The sequence below is a fragment of the Ammospiza nelsoni genome, chromosome 4, assembly GCF_027579445.1.
Source record: "Ammospiza nelsoni isolate bAmmNel1 chromosome 4, bAmmNel1.pri, whole genome shotgun sequence".
Classification (NCBI taxonomy): Eukaryota; Metazoa; Chordata; class Aves; order Passeriformes; family Passerellidae; genus Ammospiza; species Ammospiza nelsoni.
This window is the reverse complement of record NC_080636.1, coordinates 47,553,185-47,570,108: the sequence shown is the minus strand read 5'-3', so window position 1 is coordinate 47,570,108 and position 16,924 is coordinate 47,553,185. Positions and strand designations below refer to the sequence as shown.

The window sequence follows — 16,924 nt, the reverse complement described above, 5'->3', positions numbered from 1 at the left end:
TACCGGAGCACCTACCACCCTCTGCTGGGTCTGCCTTATTAAAAATCACTGCAAGAAAATTCTTCTTGAGAGTTTAGCTTTTCTTTAAGGGAGAAGATGTGATAGATTGCCAGAAACTTGATGGATTCTCTGTTTCCCAGTAGAACTTGGCAGTGTTACTTTGGCCTTAGATAATTGAAGAGGATTTGCTTGGATACAAGGTGGCTTTTAGACCCAAGCAAGCAATGTTTATGACATAATATTTTAGAAGCATGGTTAAGACTTCTAAGCCTGCTGAAAAAAAGGGTCAGAAAGTTGGAGGAGGGTGACTTCCTGCAGGATGTGTTTTATGTTCTTACTCTGTTATGTATCTTTGACACTTTTAAACAGATTTTGTGCTTTTAGTTATAATATTTCAGTTACTTGTGTTGCATGTTCTCTCAAATACCACTACTGTGAGAACTACTGAGCTGCCATCATTTTCTGCAAAGCACAATGCCTAAATTTGCACATTTAAGCTATCCAGTTTTCATAAAATAAAAGTATCTATGTTCCTTTAGCTGTAGGCTATAGCTATGCCACTTATTTTAGGGAGGATTAAAACCAGAAGATTTGTTTTGTATTTCAATTCATTGCCTGCATGTTTTTCGTTTGTTTTCCATGTGATCACAACAATACTTTTTCCTAGGAAAATTATTTTGGGGAAGATGACATGTACACTGACTTTGAAGAGGTCATTTCAAGCCCTGTTTTGTCCCTGTCAACATCCTCAAGCTCTGGCTGGACAGCTGTAGGAGTGGAAAATGACAGGAGAGAAAATGAAATTTCAGTCAGGCCCGTTCACCCTCTTACTTTACGCCCATGGGATATCACTGTGCTTGTTAATTTGTACAAAGTGCATGGGAGACTGCCAGTGGTAAGTACTTTATAATAATAAAAGCATTTGCTTCTTGTAATTTTTTTTTTTTTTTGTTTCATAATCTGGAGCCACATTTAACTGCCTGGAACATTGAGTTGCTGTGGTGCTTACCAAAATGTAAGCATACATACCAAAATGTGTAGATACTCTCTGCTGAAACTGTGGCTATCTAAAAAACTTTGAGACAGGATTTATTTTGCTTATCTGGGAGGCAGAACTGGATAATTTTCTAATATGTTTGTTATTCCCAGAACTTGATTTGTGTGCTATTTTTGATAGACCATTACAATTTCTCTGCTGATTAGCCAATTTGTCTTATAATGGTGCAGTCTGCTCTATGCTCCTGACTTCTGAGGGAACCCCAGAATAAAAAGGCCAGATAGAACATTGGGTTCACCCAAATCTTTTTGAATTACTGTTGATGTGATTTTCAATAGGTTTTTGAAGTTGCACAGGCTTCTTCTTGAGTGTCCACTGAGGGGAAAATCAGCATACTCATACTTCCTACTCACAGGTTTGCAGCTGATAGTAAAGTTTCAACCATGTTATGTACTTTGAGGTTCTGAAACAGATGTGTTTATCTTTATTTCAGCATTGCAGTCCAGATGGTCCAGACTGTCCTACAGCTTTCTTGGAGAGGCTGTGTTTCGAGATGAAGAAAGGGTTTAGAGAAACAATGCTTCAGCTTGTATTGTCTCCAGTGAATCTGTTTCTGAATGACAATTATCAGGTAGTCAGTCAGTGTTTGTGTGGCTGTGTTGTGGAAGTTCTGTTGATGTTAAATTTGAATTATTTTTTGGTAGGAATTTTCTTGTTGTGCAAAGGCTTTATTAAGGCTTGTAAGGCGTAAGAAAAATCTGATGGGTATTTTGTAAAAGTCTTTATTTTTGTCCAGATTTTTTTGTCAGTAAATCAAACAGGATAAAATGAAGCTGGTGTTGCCTCTTCTCCAAGCATTGCCTCTCACCTCCTTGTCCTTGCAGCGCCCTGCAGTGGACGAGGTGCTCCGGGAGGGTCACATCAGCCTGTCGGGCCTGCAGCTCCGTGCCCATGCCATGTTTTCTGCAGAAGGGCTGCCCCTGGGAAGTGACACTTTGGAATATGCCTGGCTGATAGATGTGCAGGCTGGAAGCCTCACAGCCAAAGTGACAGCACCACAGGTACCATCCAGAAACCAATCTGAAATACTGAAGTATTACCCTTCTTCCTTCTAGAACAGGCACAGTGTGGATTTCTGGAAAGCGTGTGATCTGTGCCTTATTTTATAACTGTAAAATCTAATAATTTCTGTAAAGAGACAGGAGATGCCAAATGAGCCATTGTCAGAGTGATGTTTTAAAGCAGGAGGCAAATTAGATGATTTATGGGAGTGTGGTATGGACAGGCCTCAGGAGTAGCTGCTCATTGCATAAATTGTGCTCCTTGGTCCCACTGGAACATAATTTGCTTTCCCAGTATTGCACTTTGTAGGGTCAGTCTTAGCACTAACCCCTTTTAATTTTGCCATTTATGTTACATTTGTCTTTCCACCTAGGTGAATGACTCCAAGTTTACAACAGGCAGATCATTCTGATTTATTTCTGCTGTGGTCTGTCAGATCTTTAAAAGGGGGCTGCTTTGCCAGTGTATTCTGAAGCACAAGAAAAGCCCATGCTTTCTATTTAGTAGTTACTATTTGCTTTAATTATTTTTAAATTTTTAAGACACTTCTACATCTTCTTGTTCCTCTAAGAACTGGTATTTTCTAGGATTAAGCACATATTTAATTGGGAGACTTCTGCAGCAAATAAAATCAGGCATACAAGCAAGTTTAATAACTCTAAAGAATAGATGTTTTCTTGCTGCATATACAGACATTTGTGGTGGTACTTCCCAAAATGCTGCCACTGATTTAGATCATCTGCAGGATTTGCTCCATTGCTCTATGGTTCAAAATTGAACTTTGTTGATTCAAAATACTCCAAGGGTAAAGAACATTTCTTAAGGCCTAACGCAGCTGAAGGATTTTCTTGCTTTATGAAGCCATTCTCAATTGTATGCAATTGTATTTTTTTTAGTTGTCAGCTCTTGAATGTGCTGTTTCAGGTTCATTGGCTTTTTTCCTTCCATAGTGTGATGCATTGCAGGAATTTCTGAAGGGACTACACTGAACAGAGGAGGAGAGATTTTGTGCAGGAGAGTCAGGGCTAGATTAAATTCCATTCAAATTACTGCTGATTTTAAGTGCCCTTTCCTTTGGCAAGCCAAAGAAAACCCATTTCCCTCTCATAAGAGACAGACAGTCATGAATCATTTCCTTTATGAGAGAGCTAACTATATAAAAGACTTAAATCAACAATAGGCTAATTACTGCGTCTAGCAAGAATCAGCAGTGTTTTGTTGAGCCAGTTTTCTCCTGTGCTATCTAAATGTAACTTTGTTGCTTTTATAGAAGCAAATCTGACATTTAAATTATGTGTGGTAACGAAGTACCTTGAGCTGTTCTTCGTGAGAAAGTTGGGGGAGCTTTGTCTTTACAATCAAGTTCTCAGCTGACTGCAAGAGCAAAAGCTGCTGCCTTTTATTAAGAAATAATTTCAGAAATTGTTTAGTGTCACCATGCTTTTCCATGAGAAAGTACAGACTTGCATGTTGTGGTGCACACAAGAATAAAAATCAGCCTTGAGTAGCAGGAAGGTGCTGAAGCCTTCTGCTCACATCCCAGCCCTTGGGGTTGTTCTGTCACACCACAAATCCATGTTGTGTGGGTGCTGATGGATGCTGTTGTTTGCTTGCAGCTTGCCTGCCTGCTGGAATGGGGGCAGACCTTTGTGTTCCACGTGGTGTGCCGGGAGTTTGAGCTGGAGAGGCCCAAATCCGTCATCCTGTGCCAGCACGGCATCGACCGCCGCTTTTGTGACCCCAAGGTACCTTGTCATCTAGCCCTGCTGCTCACTGGGCATGCACCCGTTCTGTGGAACACTTCTCTAATCTACCCAGAACATAAATAAAAGGCTCAGCCCAAATTAAGCTCCTAATAGATCTTTATATGGCTTTTTCCCTTGATTCTTTCTTTTCCCTTTTCCTTCAGACAAAGGCTGTGCCTGGGCCATGCCCAACGTCGGATGACTTGAAGTACACCATGACACGCTTAGCCATGGATGGAGCAGATCTCTATGTGGTAGAACATGGCTGTGCCACCAATATCAAGGTAAAACTTGTTCTCTTGACAGCAGTTAACTTCTTTGCTAATAGACATACTTGTGTTTTTTGATAGAATATCTACCTGCATGGATGGCTTGCTTGCATGCAATGGATTAAACAGAATTTCTAAAACTTCAAGTGATAAAAAGTCATCATGGGCTGAGCAAGGAGTAGATCAATTTGGCTTCTATTTAATTATGCCATGGCATTATTAATTAATTAATGCCTTGGTAAATGTAAGGAGGGAGTATGTGTCTCCCAAAATAAAATGTAAGCTGTGAGTTTGGTGTAAATTAATTTCAAACACCCTGGGCAATATAAATCTCAGTGTTTGTCCCTGAGAGTTGATAAGAACTTTTGCTGTGAATTAATAATTCAGCAAATGGAAATGATTGATATGGATCATGTACAAGTCTGTCATCATTTCAAAAGTCCCATACCTTCTTGGTGATTGCTCATGAACAGCTCCTTGCAACACTGACTCCTTCACAGCACAGCCAACAAACTCCATCTCTCTTCAACCAGCTCACCCCCTCTTTTGTAGCACTCATCTTCTCATTGGGCACAGCTGTGGCCTGTTAAGGGTAGGGCTGTTCCTGATCTTTGGTGATCAGTACAGCTGCAACTCCTCAGGTGTGAGATGACCTTCTGCACCATTTTCTTACATTCTGTACCTCCACACAATTCAGTGCTGGATAACTCACAGTCCTCTTTGTGAATTTAGGTGTATCTTTGGTAGAGAAGGGAGAAGTGTTTGTGCCACTGCCCAACTGAATCCTCTGTTCAAAAAGGGCTGTGTAGAGAAGAGCTGGTATTCTCTCCATTATCCTACTGCACAGGGAAAAAAAGGAATGATTTACTCAGTGTAGCAAAATATGAGTTTAGATACAGTTGAGTTATGGTAACAACAGCAAAGAAGGAAACTGCCATGCTGACACCACTGAGTAGTAATTGTTCTGTTAGTTAATAAATGCAGTTTTAAATGGTAGACTTAAAAGTCGAAGTTTTGGCCACAGCTTCACATTATGAGCAAGAATCTGACTGAAGGGCCCTGGTAATTATTTAAAACATTTTTTTAATGACGTGGTATCTCATCACTTGAATGGCTTGCTGCCCTGTGGCAGTAAAAAAAATGCTTGAGCCCCCAAATTCTTTAGAATCCAATATTAAAAAGTACCATCATAAATATTAACAGTGTCTGTAGGCATAAAGATGAATGGCAGTATTTTCAAAGGCAGCTTAATAACCTGAACCACTCTAGAAAATTATATCCTGAATGTGTTCCATTCAAATAAAAAAAAAAGAAATTTCCTTTATAATCTGTGACAGAGATGAGGAACAATAATTTAATATTAACCCTGTGGGTAGCTCTTCTATGGCTAGGTTATCTTTCAGCTTTTCGTGGTTTAGATTTGGCAAACTCCATCTGAAATTTCAGGTGCTTCATGGTGACACACTGGAGAGGACTCAAGCTATGCAGGAAGTCTGATCCAATGTCTTCAGATTCTATGAAGTTTGAGGACTAAGCAAGTTTGAGCGATTCAAACTTCTTGGGTTTTAGGTGACAGTGAAGAAGTTAATGATTTAAGTTTTTAAGTTTCATGACAAGTGATTTCTGTTTTGTTTACAAAAGGATGCTTCTATGTAATTATTTTTTTTTGTTAGGTAAAAAGTGTCTGAGATTAATTTCTAAGCTTGCCTTCTTTTGTGCGTGTGCTGACTTGCAAATAGTACTGCTTCTCCAGAGAGATTTTTACTGAGATCTTTTTGCGCTGTAGTTTGGGATGGATGTGTTAACTGGTTTAAGGCCACTTTTCCTTTGTCTCACTGACAAATAGTCAGAGTTGCTGTTTAAATCCTGTTTCAGATGGGTGCCATCCGCATTGCAAACTGCAACCTGCACAACCAGTCCGTGGGGGAAGGCATCAGCGCCGCCATCCAGGACCTGCAGCTCAGGCAGTACGTGGAGCAGGTGAACAACTGCAGGACTGGCCTGCAGCCAATACTGAGGAGGGCATACTGGCTGGAAGCTGGCTCTGTCAACCTGGGCCTCATCACTGCTGACATTGCTCTAGCTGCAGATCACCCTTCCAAACACGAGGTGCAGAGGCATTTCTTGGAAATGCACGATAACCGCACCAAGAGGTGAGCCACGTGCTCCAGGGAGGTGCATTTGAGGGGGATATTTATTGATCTTGCTTTCACTGAGCTTCAGCATGGTCATGGTTTTGTTTTGCTTTCTGCTCTTCTTCCTTTTGTAGGTTGTGGTTTTTGTGGCCTGATGATAATTTGAGAAATAAGAGAAGCAAGAACAAGTGTGGCTGTCTCGGTGGTTGTCGGTTCTTCGGTGGAACCTTAACGGGACTGGATTTCTTCAAACTTGAGGAACTGACACCTTCAAGCAGCTCTGCTTTCTCAAGCACAAGTGCAGAATCTGATATGTTTTATGGGCAGTCTTTACTGCAGCCAGGAGAATGGATCATCACTAAGGAGATTCCTAAAATTTTAGATGGTGAGAATGCGCTGTACTGTGTTTTTACTCTATTTTGCCCAAAAGTATGATTCCTTAACGTTTTGCTGTTTATAGTGTTTATGAATCTGATTAGTAAAGTACAAATGCTTGTGCTTTTCTGGCTTGACCCCTTCTAAGAGCAGGCAGAGCTTGAGCAAGCTTTCCTAAGCTGGATTTTTATATTACCATGCACCTCCATGCTGAGTAAAAAGGAGATTTTTGACTTGTTCTACTTATATAGAAAGCAGCCAACTGAGACAATCTGATGTTTTGCTGACATGATTTTATTAATTTTTGTCAGAACATGCTAGTATGTACATGCATTTCAAGATTAGGGCTTTTATTTAATAATGATTTTTATTTCAGTAGGCAGGGAAGAGTCCACTGCAGCTGTGCCATGAGAAACTTTTTCTTTTCCTTCCTTGATCCTAGGTAAAGCAAATGGTGTCAAAAGGAAAGATTGGGACTGCAGATCTGTGGGGATAGAAGTGGAAAGGAAAGCACAACACCTGAGCCTCCAAGTGCCGCTGCGCTCCCACAGCTCCTCCTCCTCTTCAGAGGAAACCAGCAGCTCCAGTGCTGCCCTGCCCTTGCTTGCAGGGGAGAAGGACAGCCCCTCATCCACTGCTGAGGATCACCTGGCACAGAAGGAGTTCCTGCCCAGTGCAAAAAGGGAAGATGCTCATGGAAGGTGAGTAGTCTTCTCCGAGTAGACATCTGATTTGACTCTTACGTCTTAGAGCATTCAAGAAATTTAAGATATAAGATGTGGGAACCCAGAACATCCCTCTGACACTCGAGAATGGCCAAGACCCATGCCAGGGGCCTCAGAAGCTCTGGCACAGAGCCCAAAACACCTGTGGTTTTGATTATGACCTGTGGAGCAAATTGCTAACTTTATATGAAGATCTGCAAGCCAAAACATTTTAGGTAGCACAACAGTGAAGTTATCGTGGGTGGAAGAGTAGATTTTGGGGTTTCTGGTATGGGGGTTCAGGAGGCAAGATGAAGGGATCTGGGTGTGTCCAGCCTTTCTCCTTCTTCTTCTTGGCCTCCATCTTCTGCTGTGATGTTGGCACTTGGAGATTGGTTTAGAGTAGAAGCTCATTGTGTAACGTAGGTGACAGGTATTGGGAAGTTACTGTAAACACTGTACACGTAGTTTTTAGTATAAAGACATAACATCATCCAAGGGGCAGGCAGAGTGCCTGGAACTGTCCTACTGGATGGACCTTGGCAGGGCAGGAGAAAATTTTTTATAGATAAGGAACAATAAACAACCTTGAGACTGAGAACTGAAAAGCCCTGACTCCTTCTTCAAGTGCTTGGGCTGGGAAAAGAGACTTCTAACATCTCTTGGGGTCACAGTGACCCAAAAGACCCCATGAGTAAGAAATTTGATTTAGCTATTTTTCAAGTGTTAAAGGTGCTGCTGAAATGTTGCCTAGTTTGAATGATGATTTGGGCCCCTGATGGGGGATGGTTACCTGAGCAAGGTAGAAAATCCAGCATGTTACCAGCACTTGTTAAATGTTTGGTTTTACCTCCTCTGTATGTGTCGAGATCGCTAGCTTATCAGAGTGACCCTGAGAAAAGTTCAAAAGTCTCTTTTCCCAGCCCGAGCGCTTGAAGGAGGAGTCAGGGCTCTTCATTTCTGGGTCTCAAGGTTGTTTATTGTTCTTTATCTATAAAATTTTTCTCCTGCCCTGCCAAGGTCCATCCAGCAGGACAGTTCCAGGCACTCTGCCTGCCCCTGGGACGGTGTTGTCTTTATACTAAAAACTAGCTGTACAATGTTTACAATTACTTTCCAATACCTATCACCTATGTTAGACACTGAGCTTCTACTCTAAGCCAATCTAAAAGTGCCAACATCACAGCAGAAGATGAAGGCCAAGAAGGAGAAAGGCTGGACACACCCAGTTCCCTCCATCTTGGCTCCTGAACCCCCATATCAAAAACCCCAAAATGTACTTTTCCACCCCGTGATAACTTCACTATTGTTCTACCTAAACTGTTGTGGCTTGCTGATCTTTGTATAAGGTTGGTAATTTGCTCCACGGGTCATAATCAAACCCACAGGTGTCTTGGGCTCTGTGCCAGGGCTTCTGAGGCCCCTGGCATGGGTCTTGGCCATTCTGGAGTGTCAGAGGGATGTCCTGGGTCCTGACATGTATGTGGACAAGTGGCAGAGTTTGGTATGTAACCAGCATTATGAAAATAATGGCTGTGCTAATAGAGAGCCACAGAATCACCGATGCATTTGACAGCTCTTACAGCGCAGGAAGAGAAGCATTAGTACAGAAATAACCAAGTGTTGTGTGTGTTTGTGTTCCCAGTGTCACTGTGGAGGCTGCAGAGGGTCGGCCTGCGTCCCCTGGCCCCCAGGAGAGGCCTGTGGGGCAGTCCCCCGTGAGGTCCCCGCTGAAGCGCCAGGCGTCTGTGTGCTCGGCGCGCCTGGGCAGCACCAAGAGCCTGACAGCCGCGTTCTACGGGGACAAGCAGCCCGTGCCCGTGGGCGTGCAGTTCAGCAGCGACGTGTCCCGCAGCGACGAGAACGTCCTGGACTCCCCAAAGCAGAGGAGGAGCTTTGGCTCCTTCCCCTACACGCCCTCAGCAGATTCCAATTCCTTCCACCAGTACCGCTCCATGGATTCCAGCATGTCCATGGCCGATAGCGAGGCTTATTTTTCAGCTGCTGAAGAGTTTGAGCCGATAAGCAGTGATGAAGGTCCAGGAACCTATCCAGGGAGGAAGAAGAGGAAAAAGCAAGCTCAGAAAGCTGAATACAGTAGGGGGTCTATTTATCACAGTGTGGAAGGGCCCTTAACAAGCACAATCCACAGAGAAATCAGTCAGGATATGAAAACGTTGCCAATTAAGACTCATCCTTCCCAGGCTTCGTTTGTTTCAGCTCTGGGAGGAGACGATGAGCATGTTGACAACATGTACATCCTGGACTCTGAGAAGACTGTGGAACGGGAGCAAATCACTTCCCAGCAGCCTGTAATGGCATGTTACCAAAATTACCTGACACAGTTCCAGGTGATCAACTGGTCAGTAAAGCACCCAACCAACAAAAGAACTTCCAAATCCTCATTGCATCGCCCTTTGGACCTTGACACGCCAACCAGTGAAGAAAGTTCCTCGTCCTTTGAGCAACTCTCTGTCCCAACTTTTAAGGTATGGAAGATGGAGGAGTAGAGAAAGGAGTAAGAATTCAAAATAACTTAAAATGGCTTAGTACCAGTTGTGTGAATAAGATACAGAAAACTTGAAATTGCTTTCCTTTCAGTTAAAGAATACCTTGAATTTCTAACTTGAGATCATGGGGCTGTGTGGCGGGAAGGCTGTGGGCAAAAACAGGACTTGGAGTTCTGTGGTTCTGAATTATCATTTTTGCACTTAAAATGCTGTCTGTTGAATGATATGCAGCTAGAGGACATTTATGTGAGTTTTGTTTAAAACACATTATGCAGAACTGCAGTAGTAGTACATTTAATACTGATAAAGTATACTTCAGGCTCTCAGTGCTTTATTTCAAAATTAAATTGCAACTCAGATTTAGGAAATGAGTTTTTTTAAGTGACCTGAGCATACATGCTTAAGGAAGGAGATGAACTGAAATATATGAAAAATAATGGAAATTACTTGGTATAAAACAGGTGATTGAGTTCTGAAACTGAACTTGTTATCATTTTGCAGAAAAGGTTTGTGTTGATGCAAGCCTTATGTAGATTAGTATTTGAAGGGTTTTTTAAAAGCAATAAATCAATGTTTATGTAAAAGCAGTGTAATCTGATTTTTCAAGTAATTTAAAAGCAAACCTAGGAGTTCCAGTATCCTATATTGGAGAGTCTGTTTCTAAGTGTTCTTTTAACAAAAACAGTTTTAAGGGGAATTTTTCAAGATCCCTTGGTTGGGGTTTTTATCATACATGGAAGGAATGTAATAAACTTCTTTGCACTTCTACCTTAGATGGTTAAACAGGGTCTCACAGCTAATTCACTACTGGACAGAGGCATGCAGCTCACAGGATCAACATCTAAGTAAGTTGAACACATAATCTATGCTATATTATTAGCATATTTTTCAAGAGTAGGATTTTTATTATACCCTGTGAAGTATTTTGGCTCTTGCTAGCCCTTTGAAAATTTTGATTTGCAGCAGTAGTTTTCAGTACCAGATCTATTTCAGAACAGATCATTCTATTATGAAATATTTGGGTTTGGTCAAACAGAAAGTACACAGTGCAAGCATTAAATTATTTCATATGTACAATTTCAAGATTATGAATAGTGATTTTGTTTAGATTAATTTGGAGGTGCTAATGCAAGTCTCCATTTCATTGCCATAAGCGTAACTTGAATCTAGGGGGGATTGTATTTTTGTGCTTTCTAAGATATACAGTAGAAGAAACCTGCTGTTACGTGGATTTCAGTAAGAGTCAAAATGATACCAGAACACTCTTGTTTGTTTTTGCAAAGCCTGGTCACTGATGTTTGTTTGCCTTCCCTAGCACACCTTACACTCCCTTGGATAAGAAGTCTGCAGAGAACACAGATGATGAAACAATAACAGAGGAATGGACGTTGGATCACCCGGTCTTCCAGACACGCACCACGGCCATCGTGGAAGTAAAAGGAACTGTAGATGTAGTTCTGACTCCTCTTGTAGCAGAGGCACTGGATAGGTAATTTTATTTTGATGGCACTAAAAATTGTCTAAAATCACAGCTGTTCTGTTCAGCAAAGGCTTAGGTAAAAGGATTGAACAGCCTGGCTGATGGAACAGCAGGGCCTGGTGCCTGCAGGATGTAGTTCTGCATTTCCTATGAGGTGCCTGGAGTAATGGGAAGTGCCCTTTGTGTTTGTCAGTGCTTGTTTTTCCTCTGTAGTGTTAATTGCATGTGGCTGATGGTTAAACTGGGAGTTTCAATGGTCTCTTGTGGCTCTTTTCCCCTCCCAGGTACATCGAGGCCATGGTGCACTGTGCCAGCTCCCGGCACCCGGCAGCAATCGTGGATGACCTGCACTGCAAAGTCCTGAGGGATGCTGTGCAGAACAGCAAGACCAGCTTCTCAGAAAATGTGAGGGAAAACCAAGGAAATCCTCATGGATTTGAGAAAATGCTCACTTCTCTATCTTACATACAAAATATTTTAACTGAATTTAGTGTTTTGAGATATAAAGCTAAAATGATAGCTATATTAATTTGGAATGCATACTTAGATGCATTTTCATAATCAACTCTTACATATTGTCTTTCACTGCCCAGGAATCTTTTACAGGATTCGACTTTTTCTGTTTTGGATAGTCTAGAGTAATTTACATCAGATGAAATCACACATTCTGTTCTTTGAAATTACTATAGCTGGTGTTCTTAAGTATTACATTCATCTCAGTGAGATGTTACTTATTATTTTGTAGTAGTTAGGGAGAGCTTTGAAAGTGCCTGTGGGTTTTTTTTGCAGTTCACCTGAGACCTTAAATTAATTAAACTTAAATAGAATTGTATGGTAATTCTACAGAATTAGGTGTTCTTTCTGTCTATGGTAATGACCATATTTATATTTTATGGTTTCTTAGACTTCACAGTGTAGTGGACACTAATAACTTGTTTCATTGTAAGTTGTCTGATATAGCTTACATGTGTAGAATTCCAACTTCCAGCTGAAGTCTGGTTGTTAAAGTTTACTGCAGAATGGCACTGCTGCCCTTATGGTTTTAAACCTACTGTACCTCTAAGTGCTGCAGCCTTTATTCTGGAAATCATGGTAAATTGCCTAAAATAAAGTCAGAGTCTCTTTCTGCTTCAATGCTAATAAAATATCTTGTTTCTCCTGAGCTCAGCAGCTCTTGAGTTTGTGCTAATAAATTATTTTTCTCCCCTCTTCAAGTTGTCTTCAAAGCAAGACATCAGAGGAACAAAAATAGACACCACCACAACAGGAACAACAAACCAGGGACCAGCACAGACCAATCTCTCACTTAAGCAAGATAATGTGACAATTAAAGGTCTTCAGGCCAATGTTACAGTTCCAAAGGTAACAATCTTTTTTAAAGCTTATCAGGGAAGAAGTGCCTCACAAAGTTCTTTTTATTTTGAATCCCTGCTCATTCCCCAAAAGCTGAAGTGAAGCTAAGCATTTGTGCTAGAGAACTAAAGTTTTGAATTTTGGAACTGCTTAATTTTTTGATGGTAGACATGGAGTAGTTAAATATCAACCACCATAGAGGTAACTTGTTGCCATGTCTTTAAATTATCTTCTGGATGTCATGATTTTATTTTTCTTTTTACTCAAAGACAAGGTTCTATCAGAAATGAGTGGTTGATGTAACTTGCTTTTCTAAATGTCTGTCCTCTCTTGGAATTCTGTGTGCAGGTGAACCTGTGTTTGCTACAAGCATCTGTGGATGAATCCCCAGGAGTTTCTTCCAGCAAAACCGTGACTCACGTTTCCCTGGTAGCTTTGTGTTTTGATAGAATTGCTACTCAAGTTCGTATGAACAGGTAAGAACAGTGCATGTCACTGTCATAAACTTCAGACATGTTTATTTCATTGGTTTTGTCTATCTTGAGGTTTGCTTAATTGCTTTTTCCTCCCTGATATTGTCAAGGGGTATAGTTGAGGAGACTTCGAACAATGCAGAAGCTGGGAGGAATTCTGTCGCATTTGATCGTTACATCCAAACCAGCAAAATGCAGCCCCAGTCCTCTGGCTCACTGAGATCCAACTCTGGAGCAGAAAAAGGAAAAGAAATTGCTGCTAAATTGAACATCCATCGTGTTCATGGACAACTTAGAGGTCTTGATACAACAGGTATTGACCAATATTAAAATGTGGAAATGTCAGTGTTAATAGAAGCAAGTAGTTACAGTTGGTGTTCATCTTTTAGTTTGGTTGTAGGTGTTTTGTTAACATGGATGAAAAGCTACTTGCACCCAGAACTTGTGCAGATACTTGAAAAAGAAGTTTGAGATGAATTATTATTCCACTAAGTGCTAGATTTAAACTTAGGCAAACTAAAAGGTGTCAAGACAGACTTGTGAGTAGTTTGTGTGGCAGGTGTGTTGCCCTGTAAATATTGACCTGCACTGCTGGAATTTGAGGCCTGAGCTCCCTTTCTTCCAGCTAATCTCTTTTCAGCTTCCATTTTTGTCACCTTTTGTAGGGAATGAATTACACTTCTTTGCTTTCTTAGTGTATTCTAACACATTCAGTAATTGCCTGTTGTGCCAGAAATTTCAGCATGATACATTGTAGATTTTTAACTGTAATAACTCTAAAGCTGAAAATGAGATCTATCCCATTGACTTCCTTGTTGTTTGTGTTAAGGAAATGCCTTCAAGAAGCTAGGAGTTAAATTTTGCTCTAATTCCTGATCCTGGAAAAACAAACCAGGAAAAGATGATGAAATGTAGAGGCTGTTTTTGTTAAACTGCTTCAAGTTTCATGGAATCTACACCAGTTTTGATTCTGTTCTGTAAGGATCCGGAGTCTTCAGACATGAGGTAGTACTCTGTAAAACCAGGATGATGAAACAATACGCAATAAATAAATAAATAACAGAAAATCCCATTGCTGTGCAAAGATGAGTGAGCAAATGAAATTGGAGGAAAACAAAGAGCACTGCAATGGTTACCTCCCTTTTTACTTAGTTATGGATGGAATCTTAGCAGTAGTGCCCTGTGGCAGATATGCCACAGACATTCAAGAGGTCCAGTGTCGGAGTTCTAACCAAGAAAAGTAATCATCTTCCGTTTAAAAGGTTTGAGAAGAGCCTTTCTGAGGATCTTAGCATCTCATGTTTACTTCAAACATGGGTGCACTTACAAATTAGAGGCAGGGAGTAAGGATTAGAAGGGGGATAATGTGTCTCAGTGTAGTTCTTTGCCTGAGGTATTTGATATTTAGGTATAAAGTGATTTAAAATACTGCTCAGTCCTTGGTTCTTGGTTTTTTTTTCAAATTTAAAAATTATCCTGCCCATATTAACAGACCAGGAGCAAGGCTTTTTTGCCCTCTTTTTGTGCTTCTTTTTCTTGCTCGTGTTTCAAGTTTAAACTTTTTCTTTCTTTTTTTCCCTTCCTTCTCGTTTGAGGAATACTAAAGGGATAACTCCCACAAAACACTCTAAACTTCAGAGAGCTTTTGGAAATTGTAAAGCTTTTCCATTTTGGAGCAAAGTATTAAATATTTATTTATCTTATTTATTTTCACAGATATTGGAACTTGTGCAATAACAGCCATTCCTTTTGGGAAATCAAAAGTTCTTTTTACTTTGGAAGAGTTGGATGAGTTCACTTTTGTGGATGAAACAGATCAGCAAGCTGTTCCAGATGTAGCTCGAATTGGTCCTAGTCAAGAGAAGTGGGGTTGGATAATGTTTGAGTGTGGAATTGAAAATTTAACTATCAAAGGTAAAGCTTTTCAAGGCTGTGTATTGTTTTTTTTTTTAATGAGATTAGTGACAGTTCTGTTGATAGGTCTTCTGGCTTACCAATTATTTGATTAGAAATTGTTAAATCTGGGTGATGCTGAATAGTACATCTCTGTGGTAAACAAATTTCATAGGTTATACAATAAAGACATTTTTAGTTGTAAGTACCACTAATAATAGTATAGGAAATAATTTCATGTAAACTGGTTTCATCAGTTTCTGAACTTAAGGTTGAAATTAATGCTTTCACTCATCACTCAAATCCTTACCTTATCCACAGGAAGTGCATTATAGAGCCAGAGTAGCCAGAGTTTTGCTGTAGGAGGGGAAAGCTAGTTACAAAAAGTAAAAAAAACCGACCTAGTATATGTGTGTTTTCTATCTTCAGGGTTACTTTTTTTCAGAAAATAACGTTTACCAAGTCTTTATGCGAGTACTCTTCATCTACTTGTGGTAGAAGCTCAAAAGGATCAGAAGCTCAAAATTGTAGTGATAAGTTGTTGAGTAAAATGGTAATGCGTCTTGTTTAGCTAAAATCCTGTGTATTTCCCTGCTTAAGCAGAGATCTTCTGTGGGGGCAATAACTTACAGCTGTTTACAGCTGCCAACCTTTACACTCTGGGTGTTTTTACAGGGGGAAGACAGTCTGGGGCAGTGCTGTATAACACATTTGGAGTCATGGGCAAATCAAGAGACACAGAGAGAGGTGGATTGCTTGCATCAAACAACTCTTCAGATTCCCCCACTGGCAGTGGCTACAACACTGATGTGTCAGAAGATAACCTCCCTTGTGACAGAATAAGTCCCTCTTCAGATATTAATGGAAATTCTGTTTCAGATGAGCAGGTTAGTTCAAGCTGGGTAGAAGTCATTAGTCACTCATCCTGTCTGCTTAGACACTAAACTTCCAGCTTTCTGCAGAGTCCCTTGGGAGGAGGAGCATTAATTTATTTTGCTTTGCCTAAATGCCTGTGGAAAAAAAAAACTATGAGCATGTATGGTATGTTAGCACCTTTCAGTGTAACAGTTTTGGAAGTCAATTTCCCTTCTAACTTCATGATTCCTTGTTTTTGAAGGATGAAGGTGTTGAATCAGATGATCTGAAAAAAGATATCCCCTTGATGCCTCCTCCCCCTGACTCCTGCAGCATGAAGTTGACAATCAAAGAAATTTGGTTTAGTTTTGCAGCTCCCACCAATGTGCGCTCCCCAGCCCACATATATTCAAGGTATGATTTTACCTGATATAAAAGAGGGAAAATGACACTTCTGCTTTGTTAAATTGCATTTGTATTTGCTAGGTTCTGAATGGAATTTGAAGCTTTGAAAATGGTAATTTTTATTTTGTGTATATCACAGTAAGGCTTCCACAGAAATTACTACAATAAAAAACTGAAGCAAGTGCTGCTAGAAAATTCTTACAACAAAATTAAAAGCAGAGAAAATGAAGAGTAAAAAAACCAAATGAAACCAAAAGCCTTCACTAGCAACTTCTGGTGAGATAGAAATATATGAGGGAGAAAGGCAGGGGAAGGTGTTTGTTTTGAGTAGATGAAATGCCAGTGAAGAGAGCAGCTCAGTGCTTTTGGTATTCAACTGAATATCATGCATGATCTCACTGCCATGCACTATAAAGTTCTAGATGTGTATTTCTAAGAGTTTTTCACATCATGTAGGTAGAATAAGCCAAATGTTTCAGTCTGTCAGTACAAAGCCATGAGTTAAAAAGTACTCTGCTGGTACTCCTACCTCAGCCCTTTACCAAAAGTCCTTCATGGCATGTAACACTTCAGTGGGATTCAGTCAGTGATGAACATTTTAAACTGTTTGATTTCAGTAGGGAATACAAATGGGAAAAGGGAGGAATAGCAGTAGCAAAAGTGGGAAG

The 16,924-nt window shown here is 40.5% G+C and overlaps 1 protein-coding gene across 1 annotated transcript in view; it reads left to right on the top strand.

Annotated features, from left to right (window-relative positions):
• Positions 1–16,924, top strand: part of BLTP1 (bridge-like lipid transfer protein family member 1) — a 93,571-nt gene that overhangs the window by 37,315 nt on the left and 39,332 nt on the right. The window contains exons 20-37 of the mRNA XM_059470222.1: positions 668–895; positions 1,491–1,628; positions 1,882–2,058; positions 3,676–3,804; positions 3,969–4,088; positions 5,949–6,226; positions 6,343–6,593; positions 7,026–7,284; positions 8,933–9,776; positions 10,572–10,642; positions 11,113–11,286; positions 11,562–11,682; positions 12,493–12,639; positions 12,979–13,106; positions 13,214–13,416; positions 14,820–15,017; positions 15,672–15,883; positions 16,114–16,265. Of these exons, the coding sequence (XP_059326205.1) occupies positions 668–895; positions 1,491–1,628; positions 1,882–2,058; positions 3,676–3,804; positions 3,969–4,088; positions 5,949–6,226; positions 6,343–6,593; positions 7,026–7,284; positions 8,933–9,776; positions 10,572–10,642; positions 11,113–11,286; positions 11,562–11,682; positions 12,493–12,639; positions 12,979–13,106; positions 13,214–13,416; positions 14,820–15,017; positions 15,672–15,883; positions 16,114–16,265 (3,830 nt within the window). The remainder of the gene's footprint in view (positions 1–667; positions 896–1,490; positions 1,629–1,881; positions 2,059–3,675; positions 3,805–3,968; positions 4,089–5,948; positions 6,227–6,342; positions 6,594–7,025; positions 7,285–8,932; positions 9,777–10,571; positions 10,643–11,112; positions 11,287–11,561; positions 11,683–12,492; positions 12,640–12,978; positions 13,107–13,213; positions 13,417–14,819; positions 15,018–15,671; positions 15,884–16,113; positions 16,266–16,924) is intronic.